Raw genomic sequence first — 18,796 nt, 5'->3', positions numbered from 1 at the left:
CCCACACAGTGAAGCAGCACACGGGGGTAATGCACTCCCCTCGCCGCCATCTTCCAAATCTCCACCAAGAGTCATACTTTTTAAAAAAAAATTTTTTAGATGTTGATGGACCTTTATCTTATTCATGTATTTATACGCAGATCTGGGAATCGAAGCCAGTGCTTCACATATGCTAGGCAAGTGCTCTACCACTGAGCCACAACAACAGCCCCTCCCCCCATCACATATATTTTAAATAATTTAAGGGGAAAAACACTTTATTCAGATATTTATTAGTTCTTTTGTTCTTTATATATACCTAAAGTTCCATGTTTCCCTCTGAGTTAATTTCTTCTTAACCTGAAGAACTTTACTTCATATTACAGCAAATCTGTTGGTGATGAAATCACTTGTATTTCTTTCATTTGAGAGTGCCTTTAATTTGCTTGAATATCTTAAGGATATTTTCTCTGGATATAGAATTCTAAGTTGCCAATATTTCCCGTCCAGCACTTCAGTTTACTTTATTGTTTTCTTCCAGTACTTTTTTTTTTTTAATATTCATTTCTTAGGTGTAGATGGACTCAACACAATGCCTTTATTTTTATGTGGTGCTGAGGATCGAACCTGGGTCCCGCAGGTGCTAGGCAAGCACTCTACCGCTGAGCCACAATCCCAGCCCCTTCTTCCAGTACTTTAAAGATGTCATCTCACTATCTCCTGGACTCCATGGTTTCTTATGAGAAACCAGTGGTCATAGTTTCCCTTACATTTAATTTACCATTTTTTCTTCTTGCTGCTTTTAAGGTGCTTTTTTGACCTTTGGTTTCCGAGAGCTTGATTATGATGTGTTTACATGGTTTCTTTGAGTTTAACCTATGTAGGGTACATTGAACTTCTTGAACCTGTAAATATATGTCTGTTAGCAAATTTAAAACACTTTCTGCCATTGTTTTTCAAATATGTTTTCTGAGTCTCCTTTCTTTCTGGAATTTCAATGACATTAGTGTTAGATCAATAGGACTCTAAGGCTCATGTGTTGTTGTTGTTGTTGTTGTTTGGGGTACCAGGGATTGAACCCAGGGGCTCTGAACCACTGAGCCACATCCCCAGACCTTTTTTGTATTTTATTTAGAGGCAGGGTCTCACTGAGTTGCTTAGGGCCTCACTAATCTGCTGAGACTGGCTTTGAAGTTTTAATCTTCCTGCCTCAGCCTCCCCAAGTTGCTGGGATTACAGGCATGCACCACCACACCTGGCTCATGTGTTTTTAAAAAGTTTTTTTCTATTTTAAGAATAATTTGTTATCTAATAAACAATTTCAACAGGTTACAGATTATAAAATCAAAACACAAAAATTTCTTCTTTCTATAGACTAGCAATGAACAATCTGAACATGAAATTAATAAAATAATACCATTTACAATAACATCAAAAATAAATATAACACTTGGGAATTAATTTAACAAAAGGATCACAAATATACTAAAAACTATAGACACTTTGAGGAAATTACAGAAGATTGAAAAAAAAGAGAGCACGTTCCTTGTTCATGAGTAAAGCTTAATATTATTATTATTGCAATACTCCCCAAATCGATCTACAGATTCAATGCAATCCCTATCAAAATTCCAGCTTCCTTTTTTTTTGGCCGGAGGTACCAGGGATTGAACCCCCAAGGGCACTTAACTACTGAGCCACATCCCCAGCCCTTTTTTTTTTTATTTTGAGATAGGGTCTCGCTAGGTTGCTTACAGTCTCACTAAGTTGCTGAGGCTGACTTGAACCTGTTTTGATCCTCCTGCCTCACAGCTTCCCAAGCTGCTGGGACTACAGACTTGCATGACCATGCCCAGCTTTTTTTTTTTTTTCTTAAAGAAATGGACAAGATGATCCATGAAAGTTCATATTTAATTTCAAGATATCCTGACAGCTAAAACAATCTTAAAAAGAAAAAAGTTTGAAGACTGACACTTCCAAATTTCAAAACTGATTACAAAACTACAAAAAACAAAAAATGCAGTAATAGCATAAGAATACCAGTGTAAGAATTTAAAAAGCTAAGAAATAAACCCTCAAATATATGACCAACTGGTTTTTTGTTTGTTTGTTTTAAGTTTTCAATGGACTTATTTTATTTATTTATATGTGGTGCTGAGAATCAGACCCAGTGCCTCACACATGCTAGGCAAGCGCTCCACCACTGAGCCACAACCCCAGCCGCTAACTGGTTTTTAACAAGGATGTCAAGGCAATGCAGCGGAGAATAAGTCTTTTCAACAAATGGTGCTGGGACAAGGGAATATCCACATGCAAAATAACAAAGCTGGACCGCTGTCTCATGCTATCTAAAAAAAAAAAAAAAAAAAATCAACTCAAAATAAAGACCTAAATATAAGAGTTAAAACTCTTTTTTTTATTTTAAATTTATTTTTATTGTTTAATTTTCGGCAGACACAACATCTTTGTGTGTATGTGGTGCTGAGGATCGAACCCGGGCCGCACGCATACCAGGCGAGCGCGCTACCGCTTGAGCCACATCCCCAGCCCCGAAACTCTTTTTTTTTTAAGAGAGAGTGAGAGACAGTGAGAGAGAGGGAGTGAGAGACAGTGAGAGAGAGAAAGAATTTTTAATATTTATTTTTTTTAGTATTTGGCGGACACAACATCTTTGTTTGTATGTGGTGCTGAGGATCGAACCCGGGCTGCACACATGCCAGACGAGCGCGCTACCGCTTGAGCCACATCCCCAGCCCGAGTTAAAACTCTTGAAGAAACTCATAGGCATAAATCTTTGTGATTTTGGATTAGGTGATTGTGTTTTAGAAGTGACACTGAAAGCCTAAACAACAAAAGAAAAATAGACAAATTGGACTTCCATCAAAAATTAAAAAAAAAAAAAAAAAAAAATTCTGCCCCAAAGTCCACTACTAAGAAAGTAAAAAGACAACTCACAGAATGGGAAAAATATTTGCAAACCATATATCTGATAACTGACTAGTATCCAGAATATTAAAAGAACTCTTACAATTCATCAGTAAAAGACAATCCAATTTAAAAATGGGCAAAAAAACTACACAAACATTTCTCCAAAGAAAATACAGAAATAGCCAGTAACCATAGGAAGAGATGCTAACATCATTTACCATTAGGGAAATGCAAATCAAAACCATAAGGAAATACCATTTCACACCCACCAGCATGGGTGGAATCAAGACAGATAATTAACAGCAAGTGTTGGTGAGGATACAGAGAAACTGGAAACCTCATACATTGTTGGTGGGAATGTAAAATGGTGCAGTCACTTTGGAAAGATCCAGCAATTCTACTCCTGCATACATACTCAAGAGAATTAAAAATGTATGTCCACACCAAAACTTGTGCACCAATATTCCTAGTAGCATTATCCATACACAAAAGTGGAAATAGCCCAAATGTCGATCAACTAATTAATGAACAAACAAAATATGGTATATCTAAAAAATGAAATATTTGGCAATATAAAGGAATGAGATATTGATTCATGCTACAATATGAGTGAACCTTGAAAACATCCTGATAAGTGAAAAAAGCCTCAAAAGACGCATTTCGTTCATATGAAATGTCCAGAATAGGCTGATCCACACAGACAGAAAGGAGATTAGTGGTTGCCAGGGACTTCAGGGAGTGGGGAATGGGGAGTGACCGCTTCCAGGTACAGGGTCTCTTTGAGGATGATGAGAAATATTCTGGAAGTAGACAGTGGTGATAGTGGCACAACCTTGTAAATATACTGAAAGCCATGAAATATATAATTTAAAGGATAAATTTTATGATATGTGTATTATAACTCAATTTTCTAAATTTTAGAAAGAATCATTTATTTCAGCAAAAAAATTTCCTAAAGAGAAATGGAATAATATATGTTCCTTAACACGAGCAAAGGTTGGTTTTTCCAAAGTCAGGACACATCTTAGCAGACTTGCATTTTTGCTAGGTATATCCTTGTATATTGTAAATAAGCAAATTTTTGCAAAGACTGGCCATGATCATCCCATCCTCACCCATCAACTATACTCACTTTTTCCACATTCCCTTCCAGTCTGTGCACATGTATATTTTTACGTGTCTACAATCCTTGCAAATAACCAGTGCAAGTTTTCCCATATTGCTACATGTTCTTCAAAAATATCATTAAATGGTTGCAATTAGTTGATCTCTATACTTTTCTTAACTATTTTGCCTCCATGGCCTGTCTTGAGCAAGGAATGTAAAAAGCCAACATAGCTCTTCTTTTCTCTTAAATCACTAAATTAAGATTTCCAGGGGAAAAAATTATATTTTATGACATCTAGTTAGTTTCCAAAAGTATTACAGATTTACACTAGTGTTATAAGCAACACAAACTTGCAATATTAGAGATTACCAATTTTTGCACTTCTCTTCTTTTAGTCTTAAAACTTTGGTTATTCAAGGGCTTTCAAAATCCATGAGTACAGGGCTGGGGATGTGGCTCAAGTGGTAGCGCGTCGCCCGGCATGCGTGCGGCCCGGGTTCGATTCTCAGCACCACATACAAACAAAGATGTTGTGTCCGCCAAAAACTGAAAAATAAATATCAAAAATTCTCTCTCTCTCTCTCTCTCTCTCTCACACACACACACACACACACACACCTCTCTCTTAAAAAAAAAAATCCATGAGTACTTCCCTATGCCCTTTAACCTTTGTTCTCTTTTTTAGTCACCTAGCTAAAAAGAATGAAGAATTATTTTAAACTCATTAAAATTACTCTAAGAAAAGCAGAATATATATTGTCCTGTTTTCCTTAAATGTATATATGCACGGAGCCTTCTTGTCAAGTAACAACTGCTCAAAAAATAAGAGGTAGAATTCAATCACAATAAAAAAAGAAAAAGAAAAAAATTATTATAACAATGTGCCACTTTGGGGGCTGTGGGTGTGGCTCAGTGCTAGAGCACTTGCTGAGAAGGAGCAAGGACCTGGATTAGGGCCCCAGCACTGGGGGCACTTTTAAGATTTCAACATCAGGGGCTGGGGATGTGGCTCAAGCGGTAGCGCACTCGCCTGGCATGCGTGCGGCCCGGGTTCAATCCTCAGCACCACATACAAAGATTTGTGTCCACCGAAAACTAAAAAATAAATATTAAAAAAATTTTCAAAAAAAAAAAGATTTCAACATCAATAACAGTGGTGAACATATGTGCCCAAGGTGTCTCCCTTGACTCTCAATCTCTGGTCTAGAGAAAGACTAGTAACAACTGCTATGGTGTGAACATGTCCTTCGAAAATTCATTTTGAAATGTGATCCCCACTACTGGGTATTAAGTTTGAGGCCTTCGGAGGAAGAGTCTGAGTTATGAGGGTACCCCCATCAACAGATTCGTGCCTTACAACAGGGCTGAGGGAAGCAGTCTAAGGCCCTTTTTTGGCCCTACTCTTTCGCCAAGTGAAAACGAGGAAAAAAACCATTGTCAGACACTAAACGCTGATACCTTTATCTTGGACTGCCCAGCCTCCAGAACTATAAGAAAAAACTTCTATTATTTATAAATTACCCACTTTATGGTATTTTATTATAGCAACATAAACAGATTAAGACAATAACCACAGATCTACAGAAAGAATTGTTACAAAAATAAAAATAATGGCCAATGAGGCTCTACATAGGAGGTACTATTAGAAACATTCATTTCCACATTCATTCTTACTACCTACTGTTAACAGTTAGAAAATATCCTCATTTTACTATGAAAGAAACCCAAAGCAGATCTAGGAAGAGCATGTAAGCTGGCAGTACACTCCCCACAGCTGTAAACTCAAAAAGAAACATTCCCAAAACCCTGTCTCAAAATAAAAATTGGTAAAAAGGCTAGGGATATAATGCAGTGGTAGAGCGCCCCTGGGTTAAATCCCCAGCACCACAAAAAAAGAAAAAAAAAAAAAAGAAGAGGAGGAGGAGGAAGAGAAAGAGAGAAAGAGGGAAGGAGACATCCCCACCTAGGTCTGATAGCAAGGAGGGCTAGTATGAAGACAAGGCAATGTCACCGTCATTACAGCCACATTGATGATCAATGGCAGCACTAAAGTAAAATAAGGGAAGGATTTAGCACCCCACTGGCCATCAACACCTCTTCTAGCCTAATGAATACATGGGCTACAAATGCTACTTGCTGTTAGTCCCCTAACTCCCCCTTCCAAAGCCAGCCACCACTATTTACCTCCACACAGATATTCTAGAATTGCCAATGTGTGTGACACCAAAGCAAAGAACTTCCTGCTGCCTCTCCTTTTCAGTGCTGGTAGGATTGGGGGTTTCTTGTTTGTGTGTTCTAAGAAAAAGAAGAGGAAATGGCAATACTAAAATAAATTGTATTCAATCCTAGCAATCCATTTTCATATATTTAAGTTTAATAAATATTCTTTATATAACAAGCCTCTTTTACTGGAATTGAAGTTACTACCAATGATACACACACACACACACATTTGGAGGAAAAGGCCCCTTTGATACAACTTTACGTACAACTCTAATAAACACCTAATCAGAATCCAGAGGTTTGTTCTTAAAAGTTTAAGTATTTCAAGAGCAAATAAAATCATAAAATATGGTGGCTCAGTGTATTATGTGGGTTTTCCTGGTTAATGATATTTTTTATTGTGTTTAGATTTGCTAAACTTTAAAATTAACTGGCACCATACAAGAGTGTGGAATGTTTCAGAATTTAAATAATTCTAAGGCCCTGTGGGAAGAGGGGCAGGTGGTATGTAATCCCCATAAAACCTGAGAGCAAAAGCGGACCGAGGTCCTTTTCTTGCTTTGTCCACATTGTATGAAGGCGAGCGGCTGTTCGACTCTGATCTCTCCTGACCTGGTCTGTGTTCAGATTTCAGAAACTCTATTTATTTATACATTAACCTCTAAAAATCAAGCATGAGTCCCTTTCAGAATTTAGCTCATAGTATAAAAAGCTGGGGAGAACAGACGCTTTAATGGCTCACAGGCTTCAAATGCACTGGAAAGCAGGGGTCAGGCCAGGCAAGCCCTCTCTACTACTGAGCTACACTCCAGCCCTGATGAGCATCTCAACGGAAATTTTACAGACCTGACCTGTGAACAGAAATGAAAAGAGTCAAGGAAGCTTCATCCATAGTCCCAAATCCAGTCTTCGGTAATCTTAAAGAGGAAACAACTAAGGAGAAAATACATCAGTAAATCAAAAAGAATGTCTTGAAAAATAAGCTCAACCAAAAGAAATCCCTTCTATCTAACCACCTGAGACTTTGAAATATCTAGATAGCAACACCCACTTCCTAAAATATATTCCTACTCTGACTAGAGCAAAACTAAAAACTTGATTACTAAGCTAAAATAAAATGAGCTCACACAATCAGACATATTTTCTATGTAACAAAATGCCTATCAAAGAATGCTTGAATCCAAGATACATAAAATACTGACATCAAAATCACAAAAGAACCAATGACAAACCTGATAATTTGTTCTTGTTTTTCAATGATGCAGCTAACCTTTAACTATGAATAACTTGGAACCAGAAAGCTGACCTACTGGGGTGGAAAGAACTCCAATCTAGAAATCAAGAACATGGATTCTGTCCAGCTGATGCTACTAGGTAGGTAGGTGGCCCCAAGCAAGTCTCTCCTTACCTTCTGTCCCTCTCAGGGTTTACCTTTCTTGTTCAAGAGGTTGAAAGGACCCGCAGTTCCCACTCTCACCTAGCCATAAGAACAACCTCAGAGTAACTTAACCAATTCCACGTCCTCTTCCAGTTCAGGAGTCTCTGAGTGAAGCTGAGGACCTTACTCTTAATAAGTAACCCAAGAAAATCTTATCATCTGGTTAAAAAAAAAAACATTGGCAAACACTGAACTGGAAGATCCTCAAGCAGCCTGTCTTCCAGCTCTGATTCTTTACTATTTGGATATTTCAAAACAATCTTCTAAAACCAAAAATAAATTATACGAATTTAATGTATGTAACTGCATGCCAAAAAACAAACAAAAAATCATAAAAATAAGCAGATCCACTTCCCATGACACCACTCATACCTTTAAATATAAAAATATCCTCCTAGATTCTAGGTAAATGGGACAGTTAATTTGGTAAGGGGAAATTTTTTTTCATATTACACTCTCAGCATATAGAGACATTTTGGGAGTTACAGAGAGAATTGTATGACTGATGTTGTAAGTAGAAACTGTACATTGCATTCTTGCTTTGAAGAACATTATCTGGTGATCCCACCTGTTCCTAGCTAAGAAATAGCCAGAAAGAGCCTGGCTAAGTCCCTAGCAGCTGTCAACAGCATGCCCTGCAATACTGGAATGCAAATGTTACAAAGTTAAAAGAAAAACATTGAAACAATAACTGGTTACTAATTCTTCAAAGTCACCTCAGTGTAGACAACTGAGTGGTTCAAGAGTCTACAGTCCTTTGTTAGAAAAAATCGTATCAGGTAAACAGCCTCCAGAGCACTTTCTACACGCAAAAAAAAAAAAAAAAAGCAGTTTTTAATTGAGTTTTTCTTTCCCCTGAACTATCTTGCTTTACACAGTTTTTGTAAAATCTCATAATCCTCCAGTGGGATTTACTGAGTTTATTTTCTTATTTAGATTTGTAAGTAACTACAAAACTATCAAAAGAAAAAGAGAAAGATTGATTGCAAGGAGCTTAGTGAGGCGGAGTAATGAAGGATGCTCATTAGCAACCAATTATTACACTGTAGCTACAAAAAATGTCAATAAAATCAAGATTAAACCAGAAAACTGAGTTTGACAAATTACTGTGACCCTTGCAACAGAAACAGATAAGAAACCAAGAGAAACATTGTTACATAATTTAGCTATTGGAAAAACAGTTGTAGAGACGCCTACTAAAGTATCACACTGGTGCAGTACAATGTTACTGTAAATTTTTCAAAATGAATCTTGATGCTTGATTTGCAAATGTTATGAGTAGAATTCTTTGGATTTAAGGTCACACAGGCCAAAAAACTGATTTGCTTCAAGGACAAAAATGGGGACAACAACTGTTATGTGCAACATCACAGGAGCATTGGATTTAAAAGTCATATGTGTGTTCAAATACATTTATGTGTCTATTGCCCAACGGGGTTCTATGGAAATGTTGGCAAAAGACCAAACCTCACACTCAGTAAAATAAAAATGTAAAATCAGAATCAAGAAGACTAATATAATAGAATGTTTAAGAAAGCCGGACATACGGTTTGGTGTCAGTGCTTGCCTAACATGTGTGAGGTCCTGAGTTCAAACCCCAGCAGGGCAAAGAGATCAAGTTCTGGTGTCACATAGACATAAGTTAAAACCCCCAATCAACAAATTACTATATGACCTTTAACAAATCATTCAATCTAAATCTCAATTTCCTCATTTGTAAAATGGGGATAATGTATCATTTGGCCAGGTACATAATCATCATCATCTTCAAGATCAAACGATAAAATTAGCATAATTACTATCTTACTATCAAGTAAAGCTAAGAGTTTCCTAGAAGCCAGGTTTAAAAAAAAAAAAAAGTTTTAGTTATTAGAAAGACTCACATATACTTACGTAAAGGTAGTTTTTCTTTTCATTTTACAGAACCTTCTATTTTCCCCTCCTTAGCAAAGAATAACTCAAACTTAATTCTAAACAACTTTGTAAAAGAAAGGCTTCTTAATTAGGATGGCAGTTTTCAATGAGATCTGGATTGGTGATCTACCCAATTCAGGGTCATGCTTTGGTATTCTCGAGGTGTTTATTTTGTTGTGTTTTTTAGAGATGTTAGGAGAAAAGGGAAGAAGGGAAAGTCTTTAAAAACCTTCACACACACTGTTAACACATACATAGAAGGTTGACAGTTAAAATTACGTCATGCTTGAGATTGGACAATGAAGAACAAAGTCAGATGAAATGTTTTAACTCACATTAAAAAGAACTCATGTAACTGATAGTAAGGTTAAAGTGATCAAATTCATCAAAAAAAAAAAAATCCAAGAAAGAGAAAGTAAGAAATAAATTATTCCTATAGTTTAGATAACACTCATTCCATCCTTTTAAGATCATGGCTTAAATTTGTAATGAATTGTCTTTGTCTGCTCTTCCAAATATACTGCTGGCTTGAATGTAGCTTTAACTTGCATTATCTTCTTAGCCACACACTGTACATCATTTTTAATATGACCAAAAATAAAATCCTATGCATTATCATTTTTCTAGAATTCATGGAAAAATATTAGTAACCCAATCATATAAAAAGATGTTTCAAAACATACTATGGGAAGTGATTTTGGAGGAAAAAAATCCTTCATAAAAATAAATTGGTCAGGAAATATGTTCAAAGACAACCAAAAATAAATTTCAAAATCATGCGAATTTTAAAATTTTGAGTAAGATTCATAAGCTTTGAGGTCAATAACTAAATTCTCCAAGAAGTTAAGAAAAATCTCCAGCAGGAGTACAAACTAGTATTATCAATCCATAATTTGATGTGCAAAATTTCTGAATAAAAAAAGTTATCAGTGTCAATATTGGGAAATTTAATCATTGAATTTCAGAGGCATTTTCAGTATTTCAAGACATCTTTCTTGTTACAGATTATACTGCAGAATAAAGGAAGACACTGGTTAGATGCTCTAATTAACAACTTAGCAGAGAAAGAACAATGACACTCTTAAAAGAAGCTCTGTCACTAGAGATATTGGACATTTTCTTTTTACTACTTAAGCATCCAGAAGAATCTCAGTCTGCTTTTAAATGCAAATTACCAAGCTCTGAAGCACATTCTGCTCTATTTTTTTTTAATATGAAAATTACCGCACTGTGGTCCTGTTTTAGAGAAGACACCATTCCTCCAAGAAAAGAAACTCTGTATGTTCACACACTCTCTACAAATAACATTCAGAGAATGTGCTGCAGATACACATCTAGTGAGCTGTCACCAGGTACACAAGGCCTTTTTCAGGGGAGAGACCATTATTAGTAATCAAAATTCTATTTGAAAAAGGAAAGCTTAGATTTGAGGACCTATCAGGTCATGAAAGGTTACAGGTACTTCAAAACATTCACATGAACTAGCATTACAGCAATTACAAAACTCAGCATCCCTTGATTTTCAAGTAACATTATTTACTGGAATTTCAATAATGATAGTATGAGTTGCTATTTGCCTATTCACAACATGATAAAACAATATTGCAATTCAAAAAATGATGTACTATATATACACAATGAGACTACACCTTTCTCTTCCCTGTTAAACACCCTGAAACAGGGAGAGTTGGTCATATACTTCAGTTTAATGTATTAGTGGTTGAAGTTAAAAAAAAAAAAACACTTTTTAAACTGGACAGAGGCAAGAAATCAACCATAATTAATAAAGGAATTCATCCACTGTCAAAGGTTCAAGCTTTCTGCCAAAACCACACCTGCTTTAGGAAATTTCATTTGTTGTCAGGTAAATGAAAACAGCTAAAGCGATACACCTCATAAAAGGTTAACTTACCTCCAGTCTTTCCAAATTATATATTAATAACTTTGGCTTTTTTCAAAACCATCTTTTCTAAAGCTAAGGCAAGTCACACCCAAAGTGAGTGTATTTTTTGATGCTAGTTGGTTTACCCCATCCTCCACCTTCCAAGCAGACTTCAATTTTCCCCCACAGGTAGCCAAAGACCAGGACCAGAAACTATAAAATGTTCACTTCCAATCTTTGAAACATCAATGTGGATGTTTAAGGAGAAAAAGGATAGCACTGGGTTTAGAAAAGCGTTCCAAATGCTTGCCATCTGTAGTGTCAACCAAAGGGCACGGCATCACCCCCTACTTTCACCTACCCACTCAGAATCCAGGCAAAGAATGCAGCAGCCCCTTAAAGACAAGAGACTGGGACGGCAGGGACCGGAGTCGGGGGGGGGGGCGGGAGCGAGGGGGGCGGCAGGAGAAGGGGTATCATGCACAGAAATTAGAAACCTACATTTTGATAATGGGAGAAACAGTAAGTAATGCAGTCTTGTGCTTTTTAAAGAACCTACAAGCGCTTACTAGTTCAATCCATCCCCAAATCCATGCCACCCTTTCAACTTTGCAATTAGGAGAGAGCAGGAGAAATTCCGGTCAACTCGCCTTGGGGGGTTGGTCTGAGGCTATAGGACTGAAGTAGGGAGGAGGATGGAGAAAGAAAGAGCAAGCCAATGAAAGATACCAAAATTTCCCACCTTTCTTAAATTCTTCCAGCATAGCGTCCAACTTGGTGTCATTGAAAACAAAGTGCAAGGGATGGTTATAAAATTTGGTGATGGTTTTCAATGGAGTACAGTCATCTGGATCCACGAAGGCCAAATCTTTGACAAAGAGCAGGTCCACGATATTGGAGCGCTCTCCTTCAAATACTGGAATTCGAGTGTAGCCGCTCTCCATGATTTCCGACATGGTGTTGAAGTCCAGGATGGCCTCTCCGGTGATCATGAAGCAGTCCCGAAGGGGAGTCATCACGTCCTCTACTGTCTTGGTGCGGAGCTCCAGTGCTCCTTGGATAATGTTCAGCTCCTCCTTGACCAGGTCGTTGTAGGGGTCAGTGACCCGGAGCATTTCCAGCAGTTTTTCCCGGTTATAGACGGTACCTATCTCCTGGCCGAGGACGCAGTCCAGCAACTTGCTGACCGGGTAAGAGGCGGGGAAGGTCATCATCATGAAAAACTTAGTGAGGAAGATGGTGTTGGCTCCTACTGCCAGGCCATGCCGGGAACAGATGGCTTGGGGCACGATCTCCCCGAAGATGACGATGCCGATGGTGGAGACCACCACAGCCACGAGGCCTGAGCCGGCGATGTCGTCGAGTAGGATGGTGAGCGTGGTGTTGACCAGCACGTTGCCCAGCAGCAGCGAGCACAGCAGGTAGTTGCCCTGCCTGCGCACAGGCTCGATGCGTTTGGCGTAATTCTTCTCCTTCTCGGTGCCGCAGTTCTGCACGATGCGCAGCTCCATCGGGTCCAGGGCCATGAGACCCAGATTGAGGCCACTGAACATGCCCGACAGGCACAGCAGCAGCGAAATGAAGATCACCTGCAGCCAAAAGGGCAGCAGGAACTTCTTCTCCTCGCCCACGATCATCTTGGTGTCCTCGCCGTCGTGGTAAATCCAGGTGGTCTCGGCCCACGGAGGTGGGGGGAGCCCAGCAACCCCTGCGCCACCCTTTCCCCCGACGGTGCCACCCGTGGACCCCGGGCCGCCGGCACCCAGGGCTGGCGTGGAAAGCGATGTGCACAGGTAATAGGACTTGCTCTTCTCCATCTTGCGCAGCGGTTTGATCTCGATCTCGATGATGCCCGATGTACGGCGGTTCAGAATGATGTGGGGCAAGATGATGATATCTGAGGTGCGGATGCCGCAGCGCTGGGGGCCGCTGTCCGGCTCTGGCGGCACGGGGCCCCCCAGCCCGCGCTCGCCAGGGCTGTGGCGGCGCCGCTCGTGCTCGGTGAAGGCGATGCGGGACCACGTCTCGTTGTTGATGTTCTGCCCGTACACCCGCAGCTTGACCCGGGTCCGCTCGCTCACCCGCAGCGCCCCCCCTTCCATGAACGACACGTCGTTCGTGTCCTCCAGCCGCAGCCCGATGATCACAGTCTCCTCGTTCTCGCCGGCCGCTGCGCAGCCGCCCGCGCCGCAGCAGCAGCTCAGCAATAGCAGCGACAACAGCCGGCCCGCCGCCGCCTGCAGGACCCCCCGGCCGCGGGCGCTGAGGCTGCGGCGCGCCGCCATCTCCAAGTGGGCAGTGCGGCGACTGCCTGCCCGCCCGCCATCTTTACTTCGGGTTCACAAGCGCCACAGCCAATCATAGGGTGGCTGCTTTAGCTGCGGCTTCATTCTTCCCACCCGGCGGCGCGAGCGCAAGCACCGACCCCTGGGCAAGACTGCAATGGAGCGTCTGCACCCAGTGCTCAGCAGTCTCCCTCCCTGACTGACACTGACTCGGCCTCGACCAGCTAAGGAACCCCGAGGCTCGCGGGAGGAGGGGGGGGGAGAAAGGGGAGCGCCAGTCGCTCCCGCGAGAGGCAGGCCAACCAGCCAATCATAAGCGGGTGCCCGCCTTCCCAGCCAGGGGGCTGGAATGGGGGCGTGGTCGTGCACGGTGCCGCGGACCAATGGCAAGGTAAATGGGCGGGGTGATGAGAGCCACTGTCCTCCTCAGCACGCCAAGTTTCCAACTGAAAGGCGCGTGACTCTTGTGTATGTGCGAGGGGAGGAGGCGTGGCCAGCCGGTACCCAAGAACCAGTCAAAGATGAAAGCTGTAGGGAAGGGGGCGGGGCCTTCAGTCCGGCTGCCAATGGAAAGGAGCAGTCCGAGGGTGCGGCAATCCCTGAGGGGGCTCGGTAGTAGATCCCAGCTCCGATCTTGGCGCGGTTGGAATACTGTCCTGTGGAGCCAGGCCGCCGATTTTCGCTGTACCGCCTTTCGGGCCCCCACCAGTGCTCAAAACCGGTGCAGAAAGGTCTCCCGCCCTGGGAACACGAGAAGCCGAACAGAGACGACTTAGGCTGCACATAGCCTAAAAAGAAGTCAGGGCACTGGCCATACCCCTGCCTCACTACTCATTCACGCCACTCAGTGGGAATAAGCGGCGGCAGAGTGGTCCCAGCACTGATGCGGACCCGCTATCTCGGTGCCTCTAGTTTTCGCTGCTGGCCGGACGCCCTCGGCTTACGGGCACCTGGCGCCACCTGCCGGTCTCAGGGTGCCTTGCAACACTTCCCAGGCCCGCCGCATTCAAAGCCAAAAGGTGTTCAAGAGTTAAGGGTGGGGAAATTACAGGGGCAGTCAAACTTTCTAGTCAAAGGAGTCCCCATGTAGCCTGGAAAATTACTGTATAGAATCCCTGGACTCCATCCCATAACATACAAAATGTGAAGGGCCTAGAATCTGTACTTCTAAAAGGCACCCCCATAAGTTTGGAGAATAGGAGGGAGCGAACATAAAAGCAGAGTTTTAAGTTCATTCTTTTTGTTTCCATACTCCCCACCCCACCCCCCCACCCCCGATACTGGGTTTTGAACCCAGGATCCTTGTGGTTTCTAAGCAAACACTCTAACACTGAGCTACATCCTCAGGCCCAAGAACTTATTCTTGTTTTTTTTTCTTTTCAGTTGTCGATGGATTTTTTTTTCTTTTTTTTTTTTTTATAAGTGGTGCTGAGGATCATCTCTGTACCACTGAGTTACAACCCCAGCCCCCAAGAACTTACTCTTAATTACACGGACCAAACCCTGCTTAGTTCATAGGTTACTCAGGAAAAATAATCTGGAGACTTCCTCAGGACTCCCAGGTCATTGCACTTGGTGGTGGCAGAGTAGCACTTAACTGGTTTCTCACCCCCCCCCGCACCCAGTTTAAACATTGGGAAAATAATGGCTTCCCACCTTTTTTTTTTTTTTAATTCCATAATAAGCACATTGTCCTCTCTTTTTGTAAACACATCAAATGTTTCTGATTAACTTCTGGTACAGTTAATTTTTGTGATAAATGCAATGGCCTCCTAACCAGTTTCTCCTCTTTTACACCTGTCCCCTTTTTCAATACAATAACCAGTGATCCTGTTAAATCAGGTCTTGTCACTCCCTTATTTGAAACCCTCCCCTGACTCTCCATCTCACTACAGTAAAAGCCAAAGGACCTACAATGTCCTACAGGCTCCACAGGCTCAGCCCCTCACCCTACCTCTCTGACTTCTCAGGGCACTGCCCCAGCCAGGCTTTTCTCCTGGCCCCTCCTGTCACTCCAGGGATATCCCCTTGGGAGCCTTTGCACTTGCTGTTTGTTTCCTGTGCCTGGGACTCCAGTGTCACATAACACTCCTTCAAGTCTTTGTGCAAAGGCCACCTGATTTTAAACTTGTAAAAAACACTCCCAGTACTCCATCTGGGTTTTATTTTACTTCAAAGCAAAAATCACTTACTAATATTCTATGTAAATTGTTAATTTTGTTGATTATCTGTCTCCTCCCAGTAGAACTTAAGCTTTCTCTGAGGGTAAAAATTTTGTCTGTTTTGTTTACTGCTGTGTCTCTGGGGCCTAGAACAATGATAAGTATTCAGAATAATATGTGGAAAATATTAAAAAGTGAAATAATTTTATTCTGATTATTTCAAATAATGTTCTGACTCTAGTTTCCAGCCTGTTTTTTTCTGGTGCTGGGTCTTCTACCCTATCTGTGTATGCATATGTGTGTGTGTGTGTCTGTGTGTGCATGTATGTGTGTATTTTTTCCTTTGGGGGTAGTATTGGGGATTGAACATAGGTGTGCTCTACCACTGAGCTACATCCCACTTTTTAAAAAAATATTTTTTGTTGTAGATGGACACAATACCTTTCTTTAACTTATTTTTAGAAAGGTCTTGCCAAGTTACCAAGGTTGGCTTTGAACTTGCCATCCTCCTGCCTTAGCCTCCCAAGTAGCTATGATTACAGGTATGTACACTATGCTTGGCTTCATACTGCTATATTTGAGAAATCAATTCAGATAAAGAAAATTTGATTCATAGACTTGGCATGCACTTATAAGAAAGCCATTATTTTTCCAATGTTTAAATTGAGAAAGTTTATTAGAAAGAATTGGGATTTTTAGAGATAACTGACCAAGGCTAAGGATATACATGGAACTTCTAAACCAGTTGATTGAAAATGGAACCGTTTTAACTTTGTAAAGTGTCTACAAATATATGTAAGGGCGCTGAGAGGGAAGGTGATTAGGGCTCTCATATGCTGAATGTACACTTTTGGAGTAGGAATATGGAGAAGTGGGGAAAGAAGAGCTTGCCAAATCTACAGACATTTCCTGAGCATTTCAGAGAAAATGACAACAGTCAGGAAAGTGTGGCATTCAGCAATTTAGAAGCAAGTTAGAAATGCAAGACCTCATAGCAAAAATGGCAGAAAGGAAGCTGCCTAAACAATTTACAATATAAAATAAACCAAATTCAAGTTCACAGGAGATCACTCAATGGTCTGTATCCCAAATGGTGGGTAATGGTTATATTCTTCATGTACACCTAAAACACACAGAGAAATCTACATACCTAAACCCAGTAATTTTTTCTTAGCAAGGAGGATCTTGATCTTCAAGTTCAAAGACTTTCTAGCTCAAAGAGCTGTCCTTTCTCTACAGAGGGGCTGTTAGCACAGGCTTTGATGATTTCTAGGGGCTTTCCAACCTACTAAATTATAGAAACAGAGAGCAAGGTCAATACATGCTTCTGGAGGTCTCTCCTGAAATGTGAAAATACAACAAAACCCTGTATTCTGACCACATTTCAACTACATAAACAGCTACAAAATTGAGATTGTTAAATGGTTCCTGCTGAATCTAATCCTAGCATGGTTCTGACTTTGGTTGACCTTGAGCAAGTCATTTAGCTACAGCCAGAACCTCCTTGCATATACCTTCCCTAACCAAACCGCTCCTGCTGGAATCCTTCACTGGATTCTAATCCTAGCTTGGTTCTGACTTTGTCTGACCTTGAGCCAGTCATTTAGATACAGTCAGAACCTCCTTGCATATAGCTTCCCTAACCAAACCCCTCCTGCTGGAATCCTTCACTGGATGCCAACAGAAAAGGGTAACTGTTCAATTTTCTCATCTGCACAGAAGAAACATCCAGATCTGCAAATTCTGGTGTTAGATCTGTATCCAGACTTAAAAGTCTTTTGGAGTTTGATGCATTTGATTTTCTCAAACATTGCAAATAAAATGCTAAATGGCTCTCTATGCATTTTGTTTCTCAACATAAAACTCTAAATTTATAAAGAATCCCCTCCCGATGGCCTACTTGTAGAAAAGTATTCAAAGATTCAAAGTTATTGCTGATGACTTTTTTGTTTTGTTTTGGTTTTTGTACCAGTGATTGAACCTGAGGGCTCGCACATGCTAAGCACATGTCAGCTACACCCTCAGTCAACAATGGCATTTTAATCGCACCAGAACACAAAGTCTTCAGGAAAAAAAAAAAAAAAACACAAAAAACCAGGAACTAGAAAAATGCTGGAGTTTCCCCAATTTGCCCTAGAATCATATCTATTGGCCCAGAGAGATTTCTCAGAACCAGACTATCTACTTGCTTAAATACATATAACTGTTATGTAAAATGAGAACTTTTCAAACATTTAGCAAGAACACCAAAGCAAAATAAAATCTGCAAGGCCATTTTCTATCTCATGAGGCCCTTCCAGGCCTTTTGTTTAGGGCTTTCCCATATACCTCTTTTTTCTAGATTTTTCTGTACATTGTTACTGGGGTAGGAAGAGAAAAAAAATGTGGCTTTTTGATGGAGTTGTGAGGAAAGTTTTTCTCCTTTGAGAGTCATCCACATTCAGTGGGTACCACTCTTCCCTGGAATCCAGAGACTATTGGTTTCAGTTGCCTAGAAAAGCGGGTGTAGGGGCTGAGGCTGTGGCTCAGTGGCAGAGCACTTGCCTAGCATGTGTGAGGCACTGGGTTCAATCCTTAGCACCACATACAAAAATAAATAAAATAAAGGCATGCTGCCCATCTACAACTACAAAAAAGAAAAGTGGGTGTGAAGAAAGCCACCATATTCTTTGGAAAAATAAATAAAATCGACAGATCCTTAGCCATGCTAATGAAGAGAAGAAGAGAGAGAACTCAAATTACTAGCATACGGGATGAAAAAGGCAATATCACAACAGACACTTCAGAAATACAGAAGATAATCAGAAATTATTTTGAATCCTTATACTCCAATAAAATAGAAGATAGTGAAGGCATCGATAAATTTCTTAAGTCATA

At 40.7% G+C, this 18,796-nt stretch overlaps 1 protein-coding gene across 1 annotated transcript in view; it reads right to left on the bottom strand.

The window, feature by feature from the left end:
- The window catches only part of Cnnm2 (cyclin and CBS domain divalent metal cation transport mediator 2), a 145,164-nt gene extending 131,115 nt beyond the window's left edge, over positions 1 to 14,049 (bottom strand). The window contains 2 exon segments of the mRNA XM_015494737.2: positions 12,215 to 13,759; positions 13,762 to 14,049. Coding sequence (XP_015350223.2) covers positions 12,215 to 13,759; positions 13,762 to 13,834 — 1,618 coding nt within the window. The 5' untranslated portion in view covers positions 13,835 to 14,049.
- Between the last annotated feature and the right edge of the window lie 4,747 nt (positions 14,050 to 18,796).

This window comes from Marmota marmota, unplaced genomic scaffold (assembly GCF_001458135.2).
Source record: "Marmota marmota marmota unplaced genomic scaffold, marMar, whole genome shotgun sequence".
NCBI lineage: Eukaryota > Metazoa > Chordata > Mammalia > Rodentia > Sciuridae > Marmota > Marmota marmota.
The sequence above is the reverse complement of the archived record's forward strand: the minus strand, read 5'-3'. Positions and strand labels throughout refer to the sequence as shown.